This window comes from Drosophila subpulchrella, unplaced genomic scaffold (assembly GCF_014743375.2).
Source record: "Drosophila subpulchrella strain 33 F10 #4 breed RU33 unplaced genomic scaffold, RU_Dsub_v1.1 Primary Assembly Seq26, whole genome shotgun sequence".
Lineage (NCBI taxonomy): Eukaryota > Metazoa > Arthropoda > Insecta > Diptera > Drosophilidae > Drosophila > Drosophila subpulchrella.
This window is the reverse complement of record NW_023665556.1, coordinates 1,702,979-1,728,203: the sequence shown is the minus strand read 5'-3', so window position 1 is coordinate 1,728,203 and position 25,225 is coordinate 1,702,979. Positions and strand designations below refer to the sequence as shown.

The 25,225-nt window shown below is 38.0% G+C and overlaps 1 protein-coding gene across 1 annotated transcript in view; it reads right to left on the bottom strand.

Annotated features, from left to right (window-relative positions):
- Positions 1-18,159, bottom strand: part of LOC119559621 (mucin-1-like) — a 38,030-nt gene extending 19,871 nt beyond the window's left edge. The window contains exon 1 of the mRNA XM_037872656.1: positions 18,024-18,159. Coding sequence (XP_037728584.1) covers positions 18,024-18,159 — 136 coding nt within the window. The remainder of the gene's footprint in view (positions 1-18,023) is intronic.
- Between the last annotated feature and the right edge of the window lie 7,066 nt (positions 18,160-25,225).

The window sequence follows — 25,225 nt, the reverse complement described above, 5'->3', positions numbered from 1 at the left end:
AAGTACATACACATGCCCTCGCGCTCCAGCCAAAGAGAGCATAATTAAATACACTTTATATACATAAGATATACATAGCCATCTCTCTGCCGCCCAACTGTAAGCAGCGCAGCAACGAGAATTAGGCTTACTTAGATCCTAAGGCAAATTGTAAAAATCAGAAACAACTTGACGTTGGAAGCGGCACTAATGCTGCTCCAGATTTTGAATAAAGATTTTAAATAAAGAATTACAATAACCAATAAAAGATGTCTACTTTTTATGGCGACAGGATTTTAAATAAAGAATTACAATAATAGAAAATAAAAGATGACATTACTCTACAGAAGTCCGCTCCTAGGTCTGATCGCCTTGGCTGCCATTCGAGAATGAGAGCGAGCTTCCGCCCTTGCGGCCGCATGTAAGCCCGGCTTGCCGGGTTTCTTCGTTTCCCAACACAGTTTCTTATCGAACCTCCCGCCTATCGCTATCGGCACTATCAGCTGTTGGCCCTCGGTTGACCAACACTGGGTGGTTTTCCAGCCCTGGTGCGCGCAATATTTAAATCGGATAAGCTTAGCTTCTAGTTTGAACTTAAATAAATTGCCTTCGTGGCGTAACGACTTATATTATAATTATATTATATATTATAACTTATAAATAAATGGCCTTCGTGGCGTAATCTCCAATTGTATGCCTTCGTGGCGGAAAGAATAGAAGTGGCGAAATGTGGAGGGTGTGTTTCACGCATCCTCACAAATAATTCTATTTCTTTTGTTGATTATTATTTTGTTTGGCATATTTTCCTTTACTACTTGTTTTTTATATCTTGATTTAAGTTTGTTTCGTTCCCCATGTTTTTTTCATAAACAACTTGTCCTACATGATAATCTTTTTCTTTTCTGTTCTCATTATGTGTTTCTAGCATTCTTGTTTGTGTATTTTTCAAAATAATGGGAATATTATCATGATCAATTTTATTATAAAGGATATCAAAAGGTTTTTCGTTTGTTGTGGAATGAATGCTCTGATTATATTTTTGAGCGGCTCTAATAACTATTTCGGAATAATTAGTTAAATTAAACTCTTCTTTTATGCAGCGAGCTATTTCTGTTAATGTCGAGTGTGCCCTTTCAACTTGTCCGTTTAAAGTACTATGTCTTGGGTCTGCGTAATGCAAAGTAATGTCACGCCTCTGTGCAAATAATTTAAATTGGGCCGAGGTAAAACTCGGTTCGTTATCGGTCATAATTTCTTTTGCCTGGGGAAATTGTTGGAGTAGTTCCATTACCCTAATTTCAATGTTTAACTTATTTTGAATTTCTTTAACAACAAGGAATTTGGAATACGCGTCTATACAAGTAATAAATGTTAAATTTTGCGCGTAGTATATGTCTATATGTAAATTTTCTCCTTCTTTAGTTGGAATAAGGGCTTCCCCGATTGGAATTTTTATTGGGTGCCTGTTATATTTATTTTCATTACAAATCACACAATTTTTGATATATTCCTTTAATTTTGTAAATAAGTTTGGCCAATAATATAACCTACTGATTTGTTTGTAATTTTCATCTAGCCCCCTATGAGCTCGACTGTGTGTTTCTTCTATTATAATGGCTTTATCTTCATCGTTTTCTATGTCTTGAAAAAAGATTCTTGTAAAAAGAAATTGGTTAGTGAAATTATTTTTTAAGGGTAATTGAATGTGACATAAGTCCTCTAATGTACAGTGAATTCCTACAGTAATGTTAGGTGGAATATACTCTTTTAATAAATTTATTTAATTTTCTGGTGTGTCATATTCAATTAAGTGTCGTGTCCTGCCAAAAACTTTCAGTGACTCATGTATTGTAAACCTCCCCGTTGTTATTAACAGCTGTTGTTTAAACTGATTTAACGGCTTATTGTATTACATTTTCAAAACTGTACCGGGTTTATATATTATTTTAGGGGTAAAGCTTTCTATGAAAGAATACCATCTTTTCATTTCTATGTTGGGCTTTTTATCGGAAATCGTGAAAGATAAAGACTGATGATCTGTTTGGATTTCTATACCAATTACTCCGTACAAATAGTTTCTCAAATTTTTTAAGGCCCATACTATGGCTAGCAGTTCCTTTTTTGTTTGTGGCATAAAGTTGCTCGGTTTTATTAAGTGTTTTAGAAATGAAAGTAATTGGTTTATTATCCTGTGATAATACCGCCCCGATAGCTACGTCTGATGCGTCTGTTGTCAAAGTGAATTTTATTCTATAGTCCGGTTGAACTAGTTCCACTTGTGCTATTAGATTATCTTTTAGTTCGTTAAAAGCTTGTATAGCAGAATCGTCCAACTGTATTAAAACTCTTGTTGATATTTTTTTAGAAACATTTCCATTTTCCCCTCCTAAATATTTTGTAAGGGGTTTTGCAATTTTTGCATAATTACGGACAAATTTTCGGTAGTAGCCAGTTAGGCCCAGAAAGCTTCGAAGTTCTCTAATATTTTGTGGTAACGGATATCTTGAAATTGTGAAAATTTTTTCAGGATCTGTTTTTATTACATTAAAAAAAAACAATGTAGCCAAGAAACGAGGTTTCTAATTTAAAGAATTTAGATTTTTCGAGAGAAATTTTCATATTTGCTCTTTGTAAAATGCTTATTACTTGAGTTAAGTCCGAGAAATATTGCTCGATTGTGTTTGAAAAAATTATAATATCGTCCATGTAGACGTGTTTTGTTTTTCCTACTTGTTCTCTGAGAATATCATCCATTGCTCTCTGGAAAATTCTGGGCGCATTTGTTAATCCGAAAGGCATGCGTACAAATTCAAATTTTCCGGTGTTAATGGAAAAAGAAGTTTTTTCGATATCTGAGTCTTTCATTAAAATTTGATGGAATCCTGATTCCAAGTCAATTGTTGAAAAAAATTTTGCCTTTCCTAAGTTGGCTAATATAACAGAAGGGTCTTGCATCGGATATCTATCCGGTATTGTGTTCTCATTTAATTTTTTGTAGTCTATAACGAGTCTGTGTTTAAGGCTACCGTCTTCGTTTTGGCCTTTTTTGGGTACCACCAGAACTGGTGAATTGTAAGGACTTCTACTCGGCCTTATAATATTTTCATTTAACATTCTGTTGATTTCGCTATTAACGAAATCTGAAACCGATAAGGCATATGGATATTGTTTGCCATAAATTGCCCTGTCATTAATTGTATTTATTTCGCCCCGTATGTCAGATCTAAAAGGTATTTGTACGTTTATTTTAGAATGTTCCTCTTCAATTATGTCTATTATTTTTTTCTCCAAATCATCTACTTGATTTGAATTTAACATTTTAATGTTATTAATTTTATTTCTTTCAGAATCTTTTGATCCCAAATTTATTACATTTTTATTGACGGAAAATTCTTCGTCGGCGTGTTCAGGATATTTAGATCCCAAACTATTTGTTTTTTGTTGACGGATAATTCTACGTCGGCTTGTTTAGGATTTTTAGATCCCAAACTATTTGTTTTTTTGTTGACGGATAATTCTACGTCGGCTTGCTCAGGATTTTTAGATCCCAAACTATTGGTTTTTTTGTTGACGGATAATTCTACGTCGGCTTGCTCAGGATTTTTAGATCCCAAACTATTGGTTTTTTTGTTGACGGATAATTCTACGTCGGCTTGCTCAGGATTCCGTGATCCCAAGCTAAATAAACTTTTTTCAACCATTTGTGATTCTGTTTTAATTCCACTTTGATCTTCAAAATATTTTTTTATAATATATTCTTTTAGTGGAAGGATAATTTTTCCTTCAGTTAACGATAATTGGTTTAAAGAACTATCTTCATCATAAAATAATTTTTCTTCTTTTCCGTTATACTTGATCATCCCTTTTTGAATATCGAATACCGCTCCTATCTTTTTTAAAAGATTAAAACCTATAAGTAAGTCGGATTCTAACCCTTCTATTTCATAAAATACTTGTTTTGTGTTAAATATTGTTACCCATTAACCCATTAATGGTTGAAACTCTCTTGTAAATTGGAAGCTCTTTTTTATTTTGATAAATTCCCTTTTTTATGTTACAGGATGTTGCTCCTGTGTCAATTAAAACTTTTAATTCTTTTTCGATTTTTTTGTCTGTTCTCATCTCAGGGTAATCCTACTCCGGATTCTGATCTAAAAAATGATCCTCTTCTGTATTATTTACTCTCATATTTTTTTGAGCAGGCTGATTACTTGAACCAGTTGATTCCCGCTTTAACGGGGGATGTGGTTCAGATGGTTTGTTCTGACCGGCGCTTATATTTGTTTTTTGCGCTTGGTTTTGATTGTAATTATTTCTTGGATAATAATTATTATAATTTTGTCTGTTATTATTACCCATATTAAAATTGTTATTAGGTCGATTTTGATACTGGATTGATTCATCTATCTCCATGGGTTCAGGAGTAGACTGTACCTGATTGTTATTGGACTTCCAATTATTATTTTGTCCCCACTGATTGTTGTTACTCTGTCCCTGATTCCACTGATTATTTTTTACCTGTTGCGGAGATCTTTGATTGTATCTCAAATAATTTGAATTATTGTTATTAGTGGTCTTTTGATTAATAGAATTATTATTTTGTTCTGGGCCATTACCATAATTTGAGTTATAATTTCTATAACTCATTCCAACGAAATTGTGAGCGAATTTTGCTCTCATATTATTACTTTCCATCTCCTGTACAAACGCCATTGCATTGGGCAAGTCTGTTGGGTTCATGGAATACAGAGTCGATGATATTGGGCCGTTAAGGCCAGTTACGAAAACTCTTAGTGCACTCTGTCTATGTCTATTATTAATTTCTGAAGTGATTGGCTTATTACGGCCATACGTCATTATAGTTTTGTTAGATAACAATGTTAGTTTCCTGTACACTTGGTTATAGTATTCCATTACACTTAGTTTTCCTTGTGTAAGAATACTTAATTCTTGTTCGATAATGTGTAGCGGTCTTCTATCACTAAAAACGAAGTCTAATCTGGCTAGGATTGCATCAAAATTTAGTACTGTTCCATGGATGGTTAGATCATCATTTGCTTTCCCGGTTATTTTGTTCCTTAATATTGATAGAGCGGCAAAATATCGCTTACTTTTTCGAATATACTGACTCATAGAGTTTTCTGCTGCTTCCCTCCAACTCACATATTTTTCAAGTTCCCCCTTAAATTCTGGAACTGATTTAATGATTTCATAAGATTCTTTACATTTTATTGAATTGTCAACTTCTTCAATTTTATAATCTTCTACTTTGTTGACATTTGTTTGAAGTTCGGGTTTAAGTGTTTCTATTTCTTGTTTTAAAGAATTTACCTCCGATGAAACAATCTGTTTTATTAATTCTTCAGTCAAAAAGGCTTGCCTTTCTAATTCTTGATTCGCCATTTTGCTTGTGCTTGGCGTTTCGGTCACTTCCAAATTATTAAATAGATTCAACAACACTTCTAGATTTTCCAGGATGTATTATATAATTTATCTTTCAAATTAAATTTTTACTTAAAATAAATTATATTTATTTAAATTATATTTTTATTTCTTACGATCTTTCAATTTTTAAATTTTGTCTTCTTTGATGTTTTGGTTGTAGTCGTGATAAATTTTGGCGAGGGATTGCCCTTCAGCCCTTCCTTCCTTCCTTCTTTGTTATTTCGGTTGTAGTCGTGTTGAGTTTTGGCGAGGGATTGCCCTTCAGTCCTTCCTTCCTTCCTTTTGTGAGTTATTAAAATATTTCCGTTCTTTTCTCTTTGGTTTTCCCAGTCGATAAGTGTTTATTTTATTTATTTATTTATTTATTTATTAATTTTTTTTTTAAATTATTGTTTAATTTTTAATTTTTATTGTTTTTTTTTTGTTTAAATGTAATTTTCTTTTTTTTAAATTGTTTTTGGTTTCCACTGAATTTATTTTTTGGTTTTTGTTGTGTGTTCTTGCACTGTGAATTTATTTATTTGGTCCACCTTTATTATATATTACAAGTTATTTAAATGGATTATTACATTAATTGATTTCCATTTAAATTTTAAAATCACGATCACTTGTCACAATGTTAGGTGTCGTCGATTTGTGTGGATGTTTTGATTTTTCCACTAAAAATGGTTGGGTTTTTTGCGGCGCGAGTTCCGTTTAAATTAACTTGTTATAATTAATATGTTTTTATAACTTTTTTACGACACCACCCCACGTTGGTCGCCAATTAAGATTGTCACTGGTAATATGTTAAAAAAATATATTTTATTATACCCGTTACTCGTAGAGTAAAAGGGTATACTAGATTCGTCGGAAAGTATGTAACAGGCAGAAGGAAGCGTTTCCGACCCCATAAAGTATATATATTCTTGATCAGGATCACTAGCCGAGTCGATCTAGCCATGTCCGTCTGTCCGTCTGTCCGTCTGTCCGGATGGACGCTGAGATCTTGGAAACTATAAGAGCTACGCTATTGAGATTTGGCGTGCAGATTCCTGAGCTTCTTACGCAGCGCAAGTTTGTTTCAGTAATAAAAAAGTAAAGTAAAGTAATAAAAAAGTTTGCCACGCCCACTTTTACGCCCACAAGCCGCCCCCAAACTTCAAAAAATCGTAAGTATGACTGTGGATATCTCGGAAACTATAAAAGATAGAGAATCGGGATCTCAGACTTAGATTCCGTAGCTTTGTACGCAGCGCAATTTTGTCACGCGAATATGCCACGCCCACTATAACGCCTACAAACCGCCCAAGCCTGTGGCGCCCACAATTTTCAAGCTAGATAAAAATTTTTAACTGAAATGTATTGGTCTCGTCAATACCTATCGATTGATCCAAAAAAAACTTTGCCACGCCCACTCTAACGCCCACATCGCTTAAATCTGTCTACCGCCGGTAGGTGGCGCATTTCAATCTCGCTTTGCTGCTTGCATATCTCCATTTTCCTTTGGTCCCTTGAGCTGAGTAACGGGTATCTGATAGTCGAGGTACTCGACTATAGCGTTCTTCCTTGTTATACCCGTTACTCGTAGAGTAAAAGGGTATACTAGATTCGTCGGAAAGTATGTAACAGGCAGAAGGAAGCGTTTCCGACCCCATAAAGTATATATATTCTTGATCAGGATCACTAGCCGAGTCGATCTAGCCATGTCCGTCTGTCCGTCTGTCCGTCTGTCCGTCTGTCCGTCTGTCTGTCCGGATGAACGCTGAGATCTTGGAAACTATGAGAGCTAGGCTATTGAGATTTGGCGTGCAGATTCCTGAGCTTCTTACGCAGCGCAACTTTGTTTCAGTAGAGTGCCACGCCCACTTTTACGCCCACAAACCGCCCAAAACTGTGGCTCCTACAGTTTTGATGCTAGAATAAAAATTTTAACTGAAATGTATTGTTCTCAACAATACCTATCGATTGACTTAAAAAAAAGTTTGCCACGCCCACTTTATCGCCCACAAACCGCCCCAAACTTCAAAAAATCGTAAATATGAACGTGGATATCTCGGAAACTATCAAAGATATAGAATCAGGATTTCAAATTTAGATTTCGTAGCTTTGTACGCAGCGCAATTTTGATACGCGAATATGTTTTATTAATTCTTCAGTCAAAAAGGCTTGCCTTTCTAATTCTTGATTCGCCATTTTGCTTGTGCTTGGCGTTTCGGTCACTTCCAAATTATTAAATAGATTCAACAACACTTCTAGATTTTCCAGGATGTATTATATAATTTATCTTTCAAATTAAATTTTTACTTAAAATAAATTATATTTATTTAAATTATATTTTTATTTCTTACGATCTTTCAATTTTTAAATTTTGTCTTCTTTGATGTTTTGGTTGTAGTCGTGATAAATTTTGGCGAGGGATTGCCCTTCAGCCCTTCCTTCCTTCCTTCTTTGTTATTTCGGTTGTAGTCGTGTTGAGTTTTGGCGAGGGATTGCCCTTCAGTCCTTCCTTCCTTCCTTCTGTGAGTTATTAAAATATTTCCGTTCTTTTCTCTTTGGTTTTCCCAGTCGATAAGTGTTTATTTTATTTATTTATTTATTTATTTATTAATTTTTTTTTAAATTATTGTTTAATTTTTAATTTTTATTGTTTTTTTTTTGTTTAAATGTAATTTTCTTTTTTTTAAATTGTTTTTGGTTTCCACTGAATTTATTTTTTGGTTTTTGTTGTGTGTTCTTGCACTGTGAATTTATTTATTTGGTCCACCTTTATTATATATTACAAGTTATTTAAATGGATTATTACATTAATTGATTTCCATTTAAATTTTAAAATCACGATCACTTGTCACAATGTTAGGTGTCGTCGATTTGTGTGGATGTTTTGATTTTTCCACTAAAAATGGTTGGGTTTTTTGCGGCGCGAGTTCCGTTTAAATTAACTTGTTATAATTAATATGTTTTTATAACTTTTTTACGACACCACCCCACGTTGGTCGCCAATTAAGATTGTCACTGGTAATATGTTAAAAAAATATATTTTATTATACCCGTTACTCGTAGAGTAAAAGGGTATACTAGATTCGTCGGAAAGTATGTAACAGGCAGAAGGAAGCGTTTCCGACCCCATAAAGTATATATATTCTTGATCAGGATCACTAGCCGAGTCGATCTAGCCATGTCCGTCTGTCCGTCTGTCCGTCTGTCCGTCTGTCCGTCTGTCTGTCCGGATGAACGCTGAGATCTTGGAAACTATGAGAGCTAGGCTATTGAGATTTGGCGTGCAGATTCCTGAGCTTCTTACGCAGCGCAACTTTGTTTCAGTAGAGTGCCACGCCCACTTTTACGCCCACAAACCGCCCAAAACTGTGGCTCCTACAGTTTTAATGCTAGAATAAAAATTTTAACTGAAATGTATTGTTCTCAACAATACCTATCGATTGACTTAAAAAAAAGTTTGCCACGCCCACTTTATCGCCCACAAACCGCCCCCAAACTTCAAAAAATCGTAAATATGAACGTGGATATCTCGGAAACTATCAAAGATATAGAATCAGGATTTCAAATTTAGATTTCGTAGCTTTGTACGCAGCGCAATTTTGATACGCGAATATGCCACGCCCACTCTAACGCCCACAAACCGCCCAAGCCTGTGGCGCCCACAATTTTCCTGCTAGATACAAAATTTTAACTGAACTGTATCGGTCTCGTCAATACCCATCGATTGACCAAAAAAAAAATTTGCCACGCCCACCCTAACGCCCATAACGCTTAAATCTGTCTACCGCCGGTAGGTGGCGCATTTCAGTCTTGCTTTGCTGCTTGCTTATTTCCATTTCCCTTTGGTCCCTTTAGCTGAGTAACGGGTATCTGATAGTCGAGGCACTCGACTATAGCGTTCTTTCTTGTTTTTATTTAAACTTGGTGTTAAACCTTTTAATTCTTATCACTTATACAAGACACTAATTTATAACTGTCGAACCGATCGCGGTCTCGGACAAAATAGGACTGCCGCTTAATTCTAAAAAATTATCCAACGAACCTCGGCCAGAAGCTTTTCTTTCTTAAGCTTCCAGAACTAATTTTTGTTTAAAATAAAAGCTTATGCTGAAACTGTCGCAGCTCGTTGTGAAATGAAATTATGCTGACCGATGCAATTTGATTCAAAATCGGAACGCAATATGATCTGAACCTAGAACGCAATACTGTGGGCTTCTAGCGGAAGCTGAGGTTTACTTTAAGTTGGGTTTGTTTATCTTGGCTGGACCACCAAGAGCGGACCGCAAAGCCAAAGGCGAGGGCAAAGACAAAAGCAAATGAAAAGGCATAGGCAAAGATCGCTTAGATTGAATTTTGAAAATTGCTTATTAATTCCATATGAGGCCCGGTTTCACGGGTTGGATAACTTACACACCAAGCACATACGCTCCGCGTATTGGTTTTAGTTATTCGTGATAAAAAAGAAAAATACAACAAGAGAGAACGCTATAGTCGATGGCATCGACAATTAAATCCCGTTACTCAGCTAAAGAGAGTGCGAGAGGGATGGAAATATGCTTGCTTGAAGCTAGCGCCATTTAGCCATATCTACATAACACCAACTAGCCCCTAGCGGCTTGGTGACTTAATAGAGAAAACATCTCATTTGCTGAGTTTGCTTAATATTGACTATTAATTGGCTATAACTTTTTAATGATTGGTCCGATTTCAATAATTATTGGCATGTGGATTGGTATTGATAAGAACAAAACCTTATTTAAGATATTACAAATATGTAAAGAAATGTGGGTGCTAGACGAGCTCTAGAGTTATGGGCGTTAGAGCGTGGCACTCTGTTGAATCAAACTTGCGCAGCGCAAGAAGCTCAAGAATCTACTTGGTAAATCCCAACGTTCTATCTTTTATAGTTTCCGAGATTTCAGCGTTCATACGGACGGACAGATAGACGGGCAAAAGGACATGGCTAGATCGACTATAAGCAAATAAAAAACGTTCTTTGGTCGTCTGGACCAAATTCTAGATCGCCTAATTGAGAAAGCTAAGAGAATCTCAGTAAACAAGGAGAGGCTGGGTTCCCTAATCGACTACGCCCTTGCTGTGCGCAACATGTGTGCTACCATGGAAGTCTGCCAACTGGATGCACATCTGAACAACCCTCTGCTTGTTCGTGAGTTGGTTGACAAACTCCCAAATCAATGTAAACTGAGCTGGGCAATGCACCCAAAATATGGATTAGTGGCAAATGTAAAAGCATTTAGCGATTGGCTGTATAAGATCGCCGAAGCAGCTTACACAGTCGTCTCAACTTCATACTCAAAGGTGAATAACGTACACACTCATACCAGCTACACTACCGTACATCCACGACATGCGGAGCCTGAGGAGGATTCACACATCGCATAACCAACCGAGAACTCATCTTGCTTCGTATGCCAAAGTACAGAGCAAGTCGCTTAATGGGAACAATTCCAAAACCTCACATACGAAGGAAAGCAACAAGTTGTTCGCGACAACAGGCTCGGTTTCTCGGTTCAATTACGTAGATGCCTATACTAAGGCATGCGGTGTTGGAGGATGTGAGTCAGGGCACCCACAAGTAAGGGACTTCATATGGGCAACCAAAATATCAATGTTGTCACATCTCACCAAGTCAAGTCTGCTTAAGCTGAAAAAAATGTTCGTATCGGGCCAAAACAGATCCAAGGTTACAGAGGTAATATTGACACCTTTGCTTTTCTGGACAAGGACTCTTCGGTTACTGTCATAGCTGAATTCTTCTTTGAGCATTTAAACTACGTGGCACCAAAGACCATAGAATAACAAGATGCGTAACTAGGAGTAAAAAAATGTACACAGGCGGGCTCATTTTTGCAAAGCAACCCTTACACGTATAGGAATCTATTTTTAGAATGCCGTTGCTTTGCTTCCTTCTCTCTCCCTCTCTCTTGCTATCTCGCTCACGACACTCCGCGCTGTGAAAAAGTCAAAATCCAATTTTTGTCACAATTGTCGATTCTTGAATTATGTTGACGAAAAAGAATCGATCTAAAAGACGCATTGCTCAAGCGACTTATAAGCGGGCTGTGGCGCTCTGCGTATGTTGGTGACCCGCGGATAATGGATTTGAGTTCCATGTTCGAGTCCACTCTGAGGCTGGATTCAACTTAATATTTTTTTTTTTATTTTAATATTTTTTAGCTGTACTTTTTTGACAATTTTTTTTAAAAAATATTTTTGATAGAATTTTTAGTTTTTTTAAATTTATTTTTTGTTTTTTTATTTTTTTTAGTTTTTCACAAATAGATTTTTTTGTTTTTTTATTTTTTTTAGTTTTTCACAAATAGATTTTTTAGTTTTTTTATTTTTTTTAGTTTTTCTTACTTTTTTTTTTTAGTTTTTTTTATGTTATTTTAGATGTACCAGCTTGGACTTTAGGAATTAATCGCTCCTATAGATATATTTTATTTTGGGTAAATTACATATCAAAGGTTTTAATAAAATATCTAATAACAATAAAAACATGAACACAATAAGCAATTTACTTTGAATCAAAGTGTGTACTCGAGAAAAGGATTTTTCATTATATTTTGATGAATATGGTGAGTGCTTTCCATATAAAATGCAAATGTTCGATAAATAGATTTGAGCTTTACTGTTCAAAGATACCCAGATATTTATTTATTTATGACGAAGTATATTTAGCTGCTAGTTTTACATTTGTCTGGGGAGTCTTGCCACTTACAATGTTTATACAGCAAAACTCTAATCAATTTATCTAACATAAGCATTTTATGTGAATAGCACTTATCATTTTCATCAAACCGCTGAAAAATCGCTTTCTCCAGTACACGTTACACATTTACTCATTATAAACTGTTTATTGTGTTCTTGTTTTTATTGTTATTAAAAATGTTTTCAAAAACCTTGATACGTATTTTACATACATTAAAAAATATATCTGAAGGAGCACTTAACTTTCCAAAGTCCGAATCGTTACAGAAATTTTTTTCTGCAATAAAAATTTCGGAAGGCGAATTTAACATTTTTCCCTGTTTTAAAATAATCGCTTCACATCTATTGCAGTTGTTTGATTCCTTAGCAATATAACCTACAAAATATTGGCTTGAGGTTTAATTTAATTTAATTGTTTAAATAAAAGACCGGCTGCATAAAAAAAAAAAGTCGTCCCCAGTCGGAGTTGAACTCCAACCTGCAATTCCGTGGTTGAGGGACTAGACCCCTGGCCTACAGGCCTTTGACACCTTGCGTTAGTCAAATGCGACATTGAGCCCTTATTGCAGCAGACCACACGAAATGATTCACCAACACAACCAAAGAGCTTTACACGGACAACGCACACAAGCAAGATCGAAAATCCACATCGAAAATCCACACCAAAAATTTTGCCGTACATTCAGTTGTATGGCTGTTACGCATCTTGTTATTCTATGGTCTTTGGTGGCACCCTCGACCCGATCTGTCACTGCACACAGACCAATCAAACTACCAGAATGGAAGGCAACTCTGTACGCTTCAATATCCGAGTAGCTGGATCAGATGCTGTTGAGCTAATAAGTTTTTTAATTAGCTGTTGTACAACTAAAGAATTTCGAAATTCTTTCTTCTTCTTCTTCTTCTTTGTTAACAATTTATTAGCGAAAGATTACAATAGGCGAGAAAGGAGTGTGTTTAATGTCGAGAGCAAATTCGTACTACTTGACAAGAGTTAGCCAGCCGAACGCTGGGCACAAGAATGCCAGCCAAGAGAGCGAGATCGAAAATTATGCTTATTGCGATGCAGCTGATATAATAGCTTGGATTAGGAGAATTTAAATTACTGTGGCTGATACTTAAGGGGCAGCAGACACAGCTTGTTCACTGCTCGTGCTGTCATCCATCTAGGCGATTGAAGTTAAGGCTGGTCACATCAGGCTCGACAAAAGAGGAAGGCGGACCACCATTTAAAATGTAAGTCGGGATTAACACATTCAGATCAGCAGGGTTCTGTAGAAATATGGCACAAAAGGGTCCACCACTCATCAAAGGCTTGAACTGAAGGCCCAACAGCGCAGTAGAAATGATGCTTAGCAATCTCCACAGCCGCTTCCCAAAGAAGCAGCTCATTGCGCAGCTGAAGTTCAAGCAGCTCATTGCGCGCGCCAACAAAGTTGGCTGCATTGTCAGACCAAATTTGCAGCGTACTTCTTCTGGTGCATATAAATCGATTGAGGCTATGAAGAAACGACATCGTTGAGAGATCCTTAATCAGGTCCAAATAAATTTTTTGTGGCAAAGCAATCGAAGACGCAAACGTAATATTTTACGGAAAGCTTGTTTCGCACTTCCGACTTTTAAAGGAATGGCCCCCAAAAATTAATGCCAGTGACTTCAAATGCATGAGATCTGTCAGGTCGCTCCTTTTGGAGCGTTTTCGTTCGAAAACATCTAACGCATTCGTTAGCTACCTTGGTTACCGTCTTCCTCCCCCAATAGGCCAATATTGGGATCGAAGATTGGGATCAGTCTCTGATTAGCATTCGTTGTAGTCAAACGTGTTTCCTTTTCGCTATGAATTCTTATTCGTGCTCCGAGTGCAATGCTGCAATGCCGTTTGTTGCTCATCGCTTTGTCGCCATTCTTTTCACACTGCATGTGTTGATCTCCCGCAGAGTGCTATTAGATTACTAACAAATATGCCAAATCTACTCTGATAGTGTGATGGCTGTGTTGTGAGTAATGATTTACACTCCAAAATCGATGAAGTAATGGAAGAACTTCATGACTTGAAGAGTCTATACATGGATTTAAGCTCAAAGTTTCTGAAGGCTTCTCCCATTTCTGCCACTGACAATAGCAATGTCAGTCAGCGTAAAAAAGTGGTGAAACCATTGGCTCCAGCTTCTTCAATTGGTCGTCAAGCCAAACATGCAGACCTGATACCCCCTGCACCAGTTTCTACTGCCGCCAGGAACCATGCAAAGAATAACAGGAACAAGAGGCGAATAGTTGGTCAAGCTCCTAGTTGTGAACAACTCGAAGTTGTGCCGGGCAATAAATTCCTTCATATTGGTAGATTCAGAGCGCTCGTAAAATCTGATTCTGTGTGTGAATATGTTGCAATTAAGCTAGGCGTGGAAACCGCCACCATAATCTGCAAGCCTTAAGTCAAAAATGGTATAGATGTTGCTACATTGGAACTCGTAAATTTTAAATTAGGAATACCTGAGCAGCACTTTCGGACTGTGTTTTGTGATGGATTCTTACTCAACCCAATTAAAGTCAGTCGATTCATCCACAGGGATAGGCCGATTGTTGATGGGAACGTTCTGGATTTGCACAATCATCATACATTGGACTCAAAAAACCCCCAATAATCGGCGCCTCTGGTGCCGATTTTACCACGGAAAATTTTTATGATCCTCTTCCTCATCTTCATGCTACCTTTTCGTAATGTCAACATCCGCTGGTTTCGATATCGCTAGTTGCTACCATTACTCTCACATACGCCGCTCCCAGTGCACTCTTAAGTATTGGGCGCTAGTCACTGCCAAATCAAATACATCATCAGCTGGATTCTTCGTTTTCTGTTTCGTCCGACGTTAATCAAACACTCACTGGAGAGGCGCTTTGACCAGATTCCATCAAGATTCCCGCTCTAAGCGCGCTCTCGGAGTTTTGCGCTCATCACCGTCAAACAAACAACAACGTCAGCTGGCGCTCTCATCATATTTCATCAAGATTCCCGCTCTGAGCGCGTTCTTCGGAGTTGTGCGCTCATCACAGTCAAACAAACAACAGCGTCAGCTGGAGTTGCCATTGTCTGTTTTGCGCGACATTCGACAAACGCTCACCGGTGAGGCGCTCTCATCATATTTCAGCGAGCTCTTCGGAGTTGTGCGCTCATCACAATCGAACCAACAACAGAGTCAGCTGGAGTTGTCGCTGTCTGATTTGTGTTACGTTTGAGCTTTGAGTGATACTCTTGGTCACAATATCATTGCCTTATTAGCGCTCTCCTTTCTGAAGTTTCGAAATTGCTTGGATTTCTCATCGACTGCTTTGTGTGGCTCTTCTCGATGGCTGCATCAACAACAAAATTGCATTCTCTTCCCAACTTGGATAGGTTTTCTCTTTTAAAGGCGCCATTGCCATCGCTCTTTACTTAAAGTATCTAGCAAACTTCAGGTATGTATCGATCCTAGTCTGCAAGATTAAATTCGTATCAAAGTCACTACATTACTGTAGGTGATCTGCGGGCCTACAACATTGGGAACGGAAGATCAAATACTTCCTACGTGCTATTGTAAGTACAGACCTACTAAAAGTTTATTTTCAAAACATCTTTGGAATACGGACAAAGGAGGAGCAAGTATACCTTGCCACATCCCAATGCGGGTTTGATGTTAGAGTTTTAGTTGAAACTTAACTTAACATAAACTTTTACTCAAATGAATTCGTCGACTCCTATTTGTACCATGTGTTCCGTAAAGGAAGAGATAGCACGAAAACCCACTGTGCTAGAGGGGGTGGTGTAATTGTTTGTCAATTGATCTTCTCATTGAAGATACCCTTCTTGATCAAGTTGCGGTGTCGACAATTGGAGAATCGGAAACCCTGCAAATTGTGGTGTCATACATACCACCGAATGGTTCCTATAAACTTTACAAGGCTCATCTGGAAAACATTACCGACATCTACAATAACCTGCAGGATCATCAACATATCTGTGTGATTGCGACTTTAATCTATCATCCCTCGTTTGGTCTCAGGATCCGGAGCAGTACTCTTCACTGCCAAGCTACATACATAAACCACACTAGACTCTTTTCATCGATGATATTTTCAGTATGGGCTTAATACAAGTCAATAATATATTTAATAACTTACATAAAATTTTAGACTTAGTATTCGTTAGCACTGATGTTAACTTTTCTTTAGTCCAATGTAATTCATCTATAAGCAATTGTGATCTCCATCACAGTGCTCTTGAAGCAGAAGCAGGGTTTTTGAAAATGGATGGAAGGTTTTTGAACGTAGAGTTTTCCTACATGAGCTCTAGTTTCAGAATTTTCAAACAGCGAAATCATACCTGATCCTATTTTAAAGATACATGTGTATATATCTTCATATGTATACTCTAAGTGGATTATAAATAAGTCTGCACAGATAATAATTTCAAATACAGATTAAATGTGTTTTATATATTTCTTTTGTATTGTTTTAGTTAATTTAGAGTTGGATTAATTAGTTTAATAAGACATCTTGTCAGAAAAAATTTAAATACTTGAATATACCACTTTCAGCGTAACCCGGGACCAACGGCGTGGACGTAGTGGTAATCTGGACCCATATTTTTTTTTGTAATTTTTTGATTTTTATTATATTTTTTTGTATTTTGTTTTTTTTATTTTGTTTTCGTTTTGTTTTTAATGTGGTTTTTCGTTTATCGAGAAATGTTCAAATGATGAAAAATAAAATAAAATGACGTCTGGTGCTACAGATAAATACGTCATTATTATATAAAAATTTGAGGAATAACAATCCTTTTTGGAATCGGAATTTCGATTATACATTGAGTGATGAAAATTCTACAACTGCTCTGAAAAGCCTCTCTAAGTATAATTCGTCTTCGATAGTATTAATTTTATACCTCTCCCAAGTTTGAGAGAATTCGCGGTGGAGTGACTCCCCACTTTGCTCAGACCAATACCCTAGTCCATTATTGTGTTCTATGAACTGAAGACATTCTTTAATGTGAGTTTTTAATACATGTATTTTCAATGTTATAGAGACGTCTTCAATTTCATGTAAAGCATCTAAAGCTTCGTTAAGCTCATTTAAATGAATATCCAGTTCTGGTCCTACTTTACCAGATGTGAAACTGCAATCGACAACTTTATTCATTATCACAAAAGCATTGAAAAAGGGTATGATTTTCAAATAACCGACTTTTTCATATATCTCAGGATCTTTTAGTTTGTGAGCTTCTTTTAAAAGTTTCCTACATGCGTTGCCTTCGAAACAATCTCCGTGGTAGTTTTTGGAAATAAGTTTTAACTTTTTCGGCCAGATCAAAGCTTTCTCTTTACCCAAAAGGGGTACTAAACCCTTCCAAAATAGATGATTTACTAAACCCATCAACACATGTAATTCAGGAATAACGCATTTTTCTAACACGGTGGTATCATCACTTTCTGTGAATAGAGGAGAGTTGATAGTACTGTGAAACTCTTTGCTGTTTTTCTTATTTCTACCAGAAAGATCGAACTGTTCGAAATCATTTCTTAAATCTCCGAAAGTTTTTAGTCTCGTGACATTGGTTTTTAAATTATTTGCATCCGAACTACAATGAGAACTGCTTACATCCTCCTGCGTAGGAGTCTTATTTTCTCTCAGGTCGTCGAGTGAAATGAAACAGTAGGGGCAAGGAAACATTGCAGATGCTGTCTGTTGGCCATTTATGATAAGCAACAATTTGAAATCCGAAACGAACTTAAAGGGAATATTATTTATTTTAGTGATTTCAAACAAAAGTTTAACATTTTCATATGTTTCCTTAATCTTAGGAACAATGCATAGCAACACAACTCGTTTCACGCTCATCAATTTCGCTTTCTTACTTGCGCTACCACCTTCGAAATACAGACATCTTCGATTCCTATTCTGAATTGTTGAATCATCATCATCATCGTAATCACAGTTTTCTTGAAATATTGATAGAGAAATTTTGAAAAATCCGCCACCCCCGTCGGCCATTGCTTTAACACAAACGTTTCCCTGAAATTTTCTCTCTGTAACAACTGCATAAAAAAGTTCTTCTGCATCTGTGTAAACTACTGGTCTTTCTTCTTTTTTTCTATCGTCACAATCAAAAGAGTATTTACCTTTTTTATAAATATTTTGTAAAATTTTAGATTGCCCTGACATGTGCTTACTGTAATCAGCGGGTACTGACTTTCTCCCAACATTTGATCTTAGAAAGTTAGCAATATTCTTCATTTTATTGCTAGATAAGCCAAGATTCACTCGCAAATTATCCAAACGCTCCTCGCTGAACGTAGTGTTTTTTTTTTCATTCGGATTGACAACAATTTTCATTTTCGAACCCTTTGTACTCAACTGAATTTGCTTATTCCTAATGCGCCCGCTTGCATTGTCTTCAGAATGAATTTTTGTTTTAATAATACTAGACGCAATGTATTCTTGCTTTTTCTCGGGAACGTTTTCCATTAGTTTCAAGACACCTTGCATATTGTTACATGAATGCTTCTTACCTTTGCTGATTTCTTGTAAGCATTTTTTACACACTTGAAGGGTAATTTTTTCCTTTTTTTGGATGTTTTTCTTTGCAAGTTTGTCAATATTTGAGGATCCATAAAGACCGTTAGTTGTGTCAATCTCAGATTCAAAGTTTCGTTTACAACCTCTACCCTTTACTACTTTTTCATGACCTTTATGTCTACCTGTTAAGCATATATAACAATTACAACTGTCCGTAGATGTGCGAGTATTTTTAGGTAAAACCAAACAAATGTAATCTGGCATACCTGGTAAAGGTCTTGTAAAAATATTCTTACTTGCATCAAATAGTGTAAGATAGCAGGTTCTGCATATGCTTAGGGGAAATTTCTCGTTATTTAAATCGTAATCTTTGTTTATAAACATCTTAATCAATGATTCATACTTTTCATTTATAAGAAATTCATTCGGCTTTCTTTTCCCGAAAAAAATTTTTTTACCGCAAGGTCCGCAGACTTTACGTCTATTTTCATCGTGAAGACAAGTTTTCGTATTGTCCATTAGAGCCTTGCAGTTTTTATGAAGTCTTATAACAATGCTGATATGTAAATAGCTCGTTACACCCGTGAGGCCTTGCGTCCATAGGGACCTGAGCACATACGCAGTAAGCATACGCGACTGTCAACTGTCGAGAGAAGCTATTGGTTCAGTTCAAATGTTTATATTATATTCAACCAAAAATTTTTCTCGACAGTCAACTGTCTTTCTCATTAGTAAATCAACTTAAATTAAATAAACTTTTGATGTTATATAACCTATGGACCTCCAATGACGAAATGAGCAATGTATTACTCATAATAACGCATCTATCACAGGTTAAATCAGTCTAACTTTAAAATAGGATCAGGTATGATTTCGCTGTTTGCAAATTTTGAAACTAGAGCTCATGTAGGAAAACTCTACGTTCAAAAACCTTCCATCCATTTTCAAAAACCCTGCTTCTGCTTCAAGAGCACTGTGCCATAATAGGCCATTGCTACTAGGTATAAACTTTTACAGATTTGCGCCTTCTCCTGAATATTCTCCTAGAATTATGTTCAATGAAACTAGCCTTTGTTCCATTAGAAATGAGATCTCTGCCATTAACTGGGAGTCAGTTTTATTACATGTCAGTTTGGAGTCGAGCTATGACACTTTTTTAGTTGTTATTTTAAACATCATAGGGAACAATGCTCTAGAAAGGGTCCACAGTTCTTTTAAGTTGCTTGGTATATGAACGGTTTCAAAAAACTTAAAAATCTGAGAAATAAATTCTATAAAAGGTTCTTAGTTACACAAGATCCTGGTGATTGGAAAAGACACTTACAGCACAAACGAGAATTTGAATTTCTAAATAAATTTCTTTACAATCAATATATAGTGAATGTTGAGATCGGGTTAAAAAGTAATCCCAACTCTTTTTAGCGATTCATCAATTCGAAGAAGAACGCTTCTTTAGTCCCATCTGCTATGTTCCTAGGGAATTTATCTTCGCATTCAAATACAGAAGCTGGAAATCTCTTTGGCTTTTATCTTAAAGCTAATTTTGAGCCAACAGCAGCCTGGAATGATTCTCAAACTTTAAATGCGATCACTCCTCCATTGAATTTAGGCAGTTTAACCGTGCTAGAAGTGAATGTTGAGGATGATGATTCTTACACTCCGGACTGTGATGGGATTCCGGCCTACATTCTGAAACATTGTATAGAGGTGCTATGCGTTCCACTAAAAATTCTCTTTGAAAAATCATCGCCTCCGTGACTCCAATTTTAAAAGCAGGGCCGAAGAATAACACTGCCAATTACAGGAATATAGCAAGGATCAGTAATATTGCTAAAGTTTCGAACGCATTGTTGTCGTTTTCAGCAACTATTGCATTCGTGCCTTTGATATGCGATCTCAGGTTGATGCTATATACACTGATTTTGCGAAAGCCTTTAACAAAGTTAGCCACAGTGCCCTACTGGCAAAACTTGCCCGCTTGGGTATACATTCGACATTACTAAATTAAATGAAATAATATTTACACCATCGTCTTTAGAGTGAATATAAGTGGAAATTTCTCGGATTCCTATTTGGCAACCTCTGGCCTTCCTCAGGGGAGGGCTATGGGACCTCTGCTTTTCATCATTTTCATTTATGATGTGAGGTTCTGTCTATCTTCAGAGTGCCTACTGCAGATGATTTATTAAATTAGCGTCAGGCCCAAAATAGGTTCAACATGACTTCAATTCGTTGAGCTCTTGGTGTAGCCGAAATTCGATTTCTCAAGTGCTTCTATGTTACTTATAGTAAATAAAGAACGACCACAGAAACAATTTCCGAAATTCGCTTTGTTGCCGTTAAGGTTGTTAGACCCAGTCCCTTCATATAAACAGCAATATAGGCTCGTTCACCTACCATCCCTTGCGCATCGTAGAAGTATCCTCGCCATTTGCTTCATTTCTGATTTGGTGGATGGTAGTATCGACTGTCCATAACTACTCTCGAAAGTTGGTTTTCACGTCCCGTCTAGACAACTTCGGATTTTAGTCCCTTTTTTCTCGAGCTGCGGCGGACAAATTATTCCCAAAATGAGCCCCTCTATAGGGCCTTATATGAGTCTAACGCACTTCCAATTGATATGCAATTGGACTACTTCTCAAGTAAATCAATTCTTAACCATAGGTTAGTCAATTATTTTGTAAATTAAGTTGAGTTGTTGTAAGATAAGTTGTTGAATTGTACAAGTAACCAGTAAAGGAATTCCGTTGGCGAAATAAATAAATAAATAAATAAATATGCCAAGTAGTGCTCGGGGACCTGTGTTTTTAATTTTTTATTCCGGCCTATAGAGCAAACTATTTCTTTAATGAGCCTCTGTGTAGAGCCCTATACTACTGGAACAAAATTCCATCTCACAAGAGGCTGGACCCATGCTCCCCCAGAGAATTAATTAAGAAAACCCTTTACAATTACCTTTCGTCCGTGGTAATGTAATTGGGTGACGGTCATTAAAATCCATCGACGAATTCCTCAGTCGGCCATCCACTCTAAGAAACCCAAACTTATCTATACTTTGAACCGCCAGAAATGATGCTGGTTCCGTTCCATAAGTGACAGTGTCTAGCTTGGACACCCGCATTGGGCCTGAGGGGAATCCCTGCACAAAATCCATTGCGAAGTGCTGTCTGGCCCCGCCATAAGCACATCGATGAGAGAATAGCCAGATGAACAAGCCGCAAAGAAGCTATCTTCTCTTCTGACGCAATGATAAGTGAAGAGTATCTGCACGATTCGATGTCAGCGGCAGAGACTAATGACATATGCCCTAAATCGAGGTATTCCTTTATGAATTCCACATATTGAGACTTCAAGGCTGGCCGACGATTGCAGCTGAGAGCCCGAATCGAGTAGAGCTCGACAAGGAACGAAAACCCCAGAAACTTAAACGCTGCCTGTTGCTAAGAGCACAATATCATTACTGAAATTCTGTGCAACAAGTAGAATAGAAGTGGAAGGCAGCGGGTTCTATGACACGATTAAGTGAGACAGATGCAAGCGTTTCTGGAGTCTGCCATGCTTCTTGCGAAGAAGTGGAAGGTAATTTTCCCAGGTGAAGCAGGGTAAAAATGTAATACTATATTGTATAAAGAAAAAACGCGGAATCTTGTGACTGCAGGGAAATTTGGGACTTATTCGACGACGAAAGGGACTTATTCGACGACGAAACAACTGCCTTTAATTTCATTTTACATTCCTTAACCCTATCTTAACTAGGGGCGAGAGACGGGGCGAATTCGCGCGAGCGAAGAAAGCTTTATTGCGCTCCCACTCCCTCCTTACACTCTCCAACAAACTTCAAAAAATAAAACGCGAAAAGTGCGCATAGTGCGCAAAGTGCGCAAACACCGCCCCCTCTGAAGGACCGCCGTCCTCAGCACACCACAGGCAGCCACGCCAGCCTATGGATCGCCCGCTGGTACGTGCCACCCTTAGTCTTCACGTCCGCCACTCGAACCTTGCCATCAGCGCCGACGTGTACCGCCACGACACACCCGACCGTGGCACGTACCATCGAGCGATCCATAGACTGGCGTTGCTGCCTGTGGTGAGCTGAAGACTGAAGACGGCGGTCCACTGCTGCGGCTTGTTCTCGGCGACGACGACGACGACGTTTGCCACTTGGTGCCACTCGTTCCTCGCCTGGAGGCTGGAGACGTACTCCCGGGACCATTGCTGCCAAAACCTGTGCCTGAGAGCAAGACACTGCGCCATCGTCGCAAGAAGGTTGCATGGTGGAGCCAGAAGGGGCCCAGCGATCAGAAGAAGGCCTGAGCTTAGGGCTTCGCCGTCGTTCGGATCGCTACTGATCGCTCCGAGGGGCCTGGAGTTTAGGACGGCCTCCACGCTGGTGAGGAGAGTTCCAAGCTCCTCCGCGGACAGGATGTCTTCGCCAACCGTCTGAAGGAACAGACTTCACCCTGCCTCCCACAGTCCGCCAAAGTGAGGTGCTCTGGGCGGTATGAACGCAAACTCGCATCCATTTTTTAATGCAAATGTTACGATACCGCCCCCCTCCTCCTCCAGACGGGCCAGGAACTCTCTCATGTGGCGATCTACTCCGACGAAGTTCGTCGCGTTGTCGCACCACACCTTCTCCGGAATCCAGCATCGACTCACGAACCTTAGAAATTCCAACAAAAATGCATCAGTGGTGAGGGCAGACACTAACTCTAAGTGGACCGCTTTGGACGCAAAACATTCAAACAACGCCACGTTTGACTTGTACGGTGGCTTACCACGGATACGATACGTTGTGCTAAATAGGCCACAAAATCAACGCCACAGATTTTAAAGGGGCGGAGGGTTCGAAGCCTGTCTGAAGGAAAGTTCCCCATGATTTGCGTCAACAGTTGAAGCTTGCACCGAAAGCAGCGAATGCAAGAACGAACTGTTCGGCTGCAAACTTCCTCGGCATTAACCAACCATGTCTTTTCTCTTAACAGACTTACAAGTGCCCGAAGGCCAGCGTGACAATTTGTAACGTGCAGGTATGACAAGTAGGTTTTAACAAACTGTGAGCGTTTTGATAACAACATCGGGGATTTGGCTTCGTTCGGGATAGGAACACCAATCTGATTTGTTCTCCTAAACATAGTGGCTTAGCTTCTGTATATTCGTAGATACCAATTTATTTTTCCGAAATTTGCCTAAGTCGTCACTGAACTCTTGAGATTGGACCACTTCCACTATTTTCTCGAACGAAACATGTAGTTCTCTTGGAGTAATACTTATATCAAAGGGCTGCGACACTTTCTTGGACCTTTGAATAAACCGAAATACCCACACGAAAACTCTTAGAAGCTTTATGTGCGACGAAAAGGACTATATTGAAGCACATAATTGGGCTCTAGGATTACCACAAGCGCTAATGCTGATTTGAGTAATTAAATCGACACGACATCAGCAAACTTCAAAGTGTCGATTTACAGGCCAATCTATTTCTGCATCGAGCAAAAACGAAGGCCCAGAGAACCAAATGGAAGCTGTAAGCCCCTCAACGTTACATACCCGTGTCACGGTGTCCGCTGGTTTTACTTTCGTAGGAACATAACGCCAAATTGCTTTTTCCGACCACACTTGAATCTCTGCAACTCGTTTTGAGACAAAAACTGACAATGACGACGGATGCGTTTTGATCCAATGCAGAGTGATCTCCGAGTCCGTCCATAGGAACACTTTTGTTATCGGAAAATTAAGCAATGGTCTTACACGATTGTAAAGATCCGCTAGATGGTGAGCTGCGCACAACTCAAGGCGGGGCAAAGTTATCGTCTTCAGTTGAGCTACTTTGGATTTTGCTGTCAATAAAGATATTTTTAAACCTTCAGTATGTTTTGTTTTGTCGCACGAAGATCCAGGAAAGAGTCATCCAACCGAAATTGAATGTAATCTTTACCAGGCTATTAAACCACGCCAAGGGTTTTAGTAACGTTTGAGTCTGCTGTTAGCGGCATGACAGCGCTTTCAGATGCGGACAACTTTGGGCAGTTAGAAAACTACTTGTGTTCAACTTGAAGATTTTTAAAGACTCAGATAGATCTCGACTCCACACTATGAGCTGAAAGGTTCGGCCAGCTTCATAAACCAATACTTGGCGTTACATCTTCTTAACGTCTGCTGCAAGTGCAAACTTGTGCAGTCTAAAACGAAGCAGCGTCGAATACAACTCCTCTTAAATTGTGGGGTCTACCATCAATATGTCATTCAACGCGACCTGCGTCGTTGTACGGCTCGAGGCGTCGAGTACACCTCTCAACTTTGTTGAGGTGCTTTGGTCGCAGCACGCATTGGTGCGGAATGAAATAGTGCGGACTGTCTGGAATTTTATTATCATTAAAAGACATGTGGCCCATGGCTATATATTCTTCCATGAATACCAGATACATTTTTTTTAATAAAGGATCCTTGGACAATCTCCTTTCAAGTGACAAAAATCTACGTTTCGCAACTTCATATGATAAACCAAGAGTGTTTGGGTCAGATTTGAACGGCAGACGAG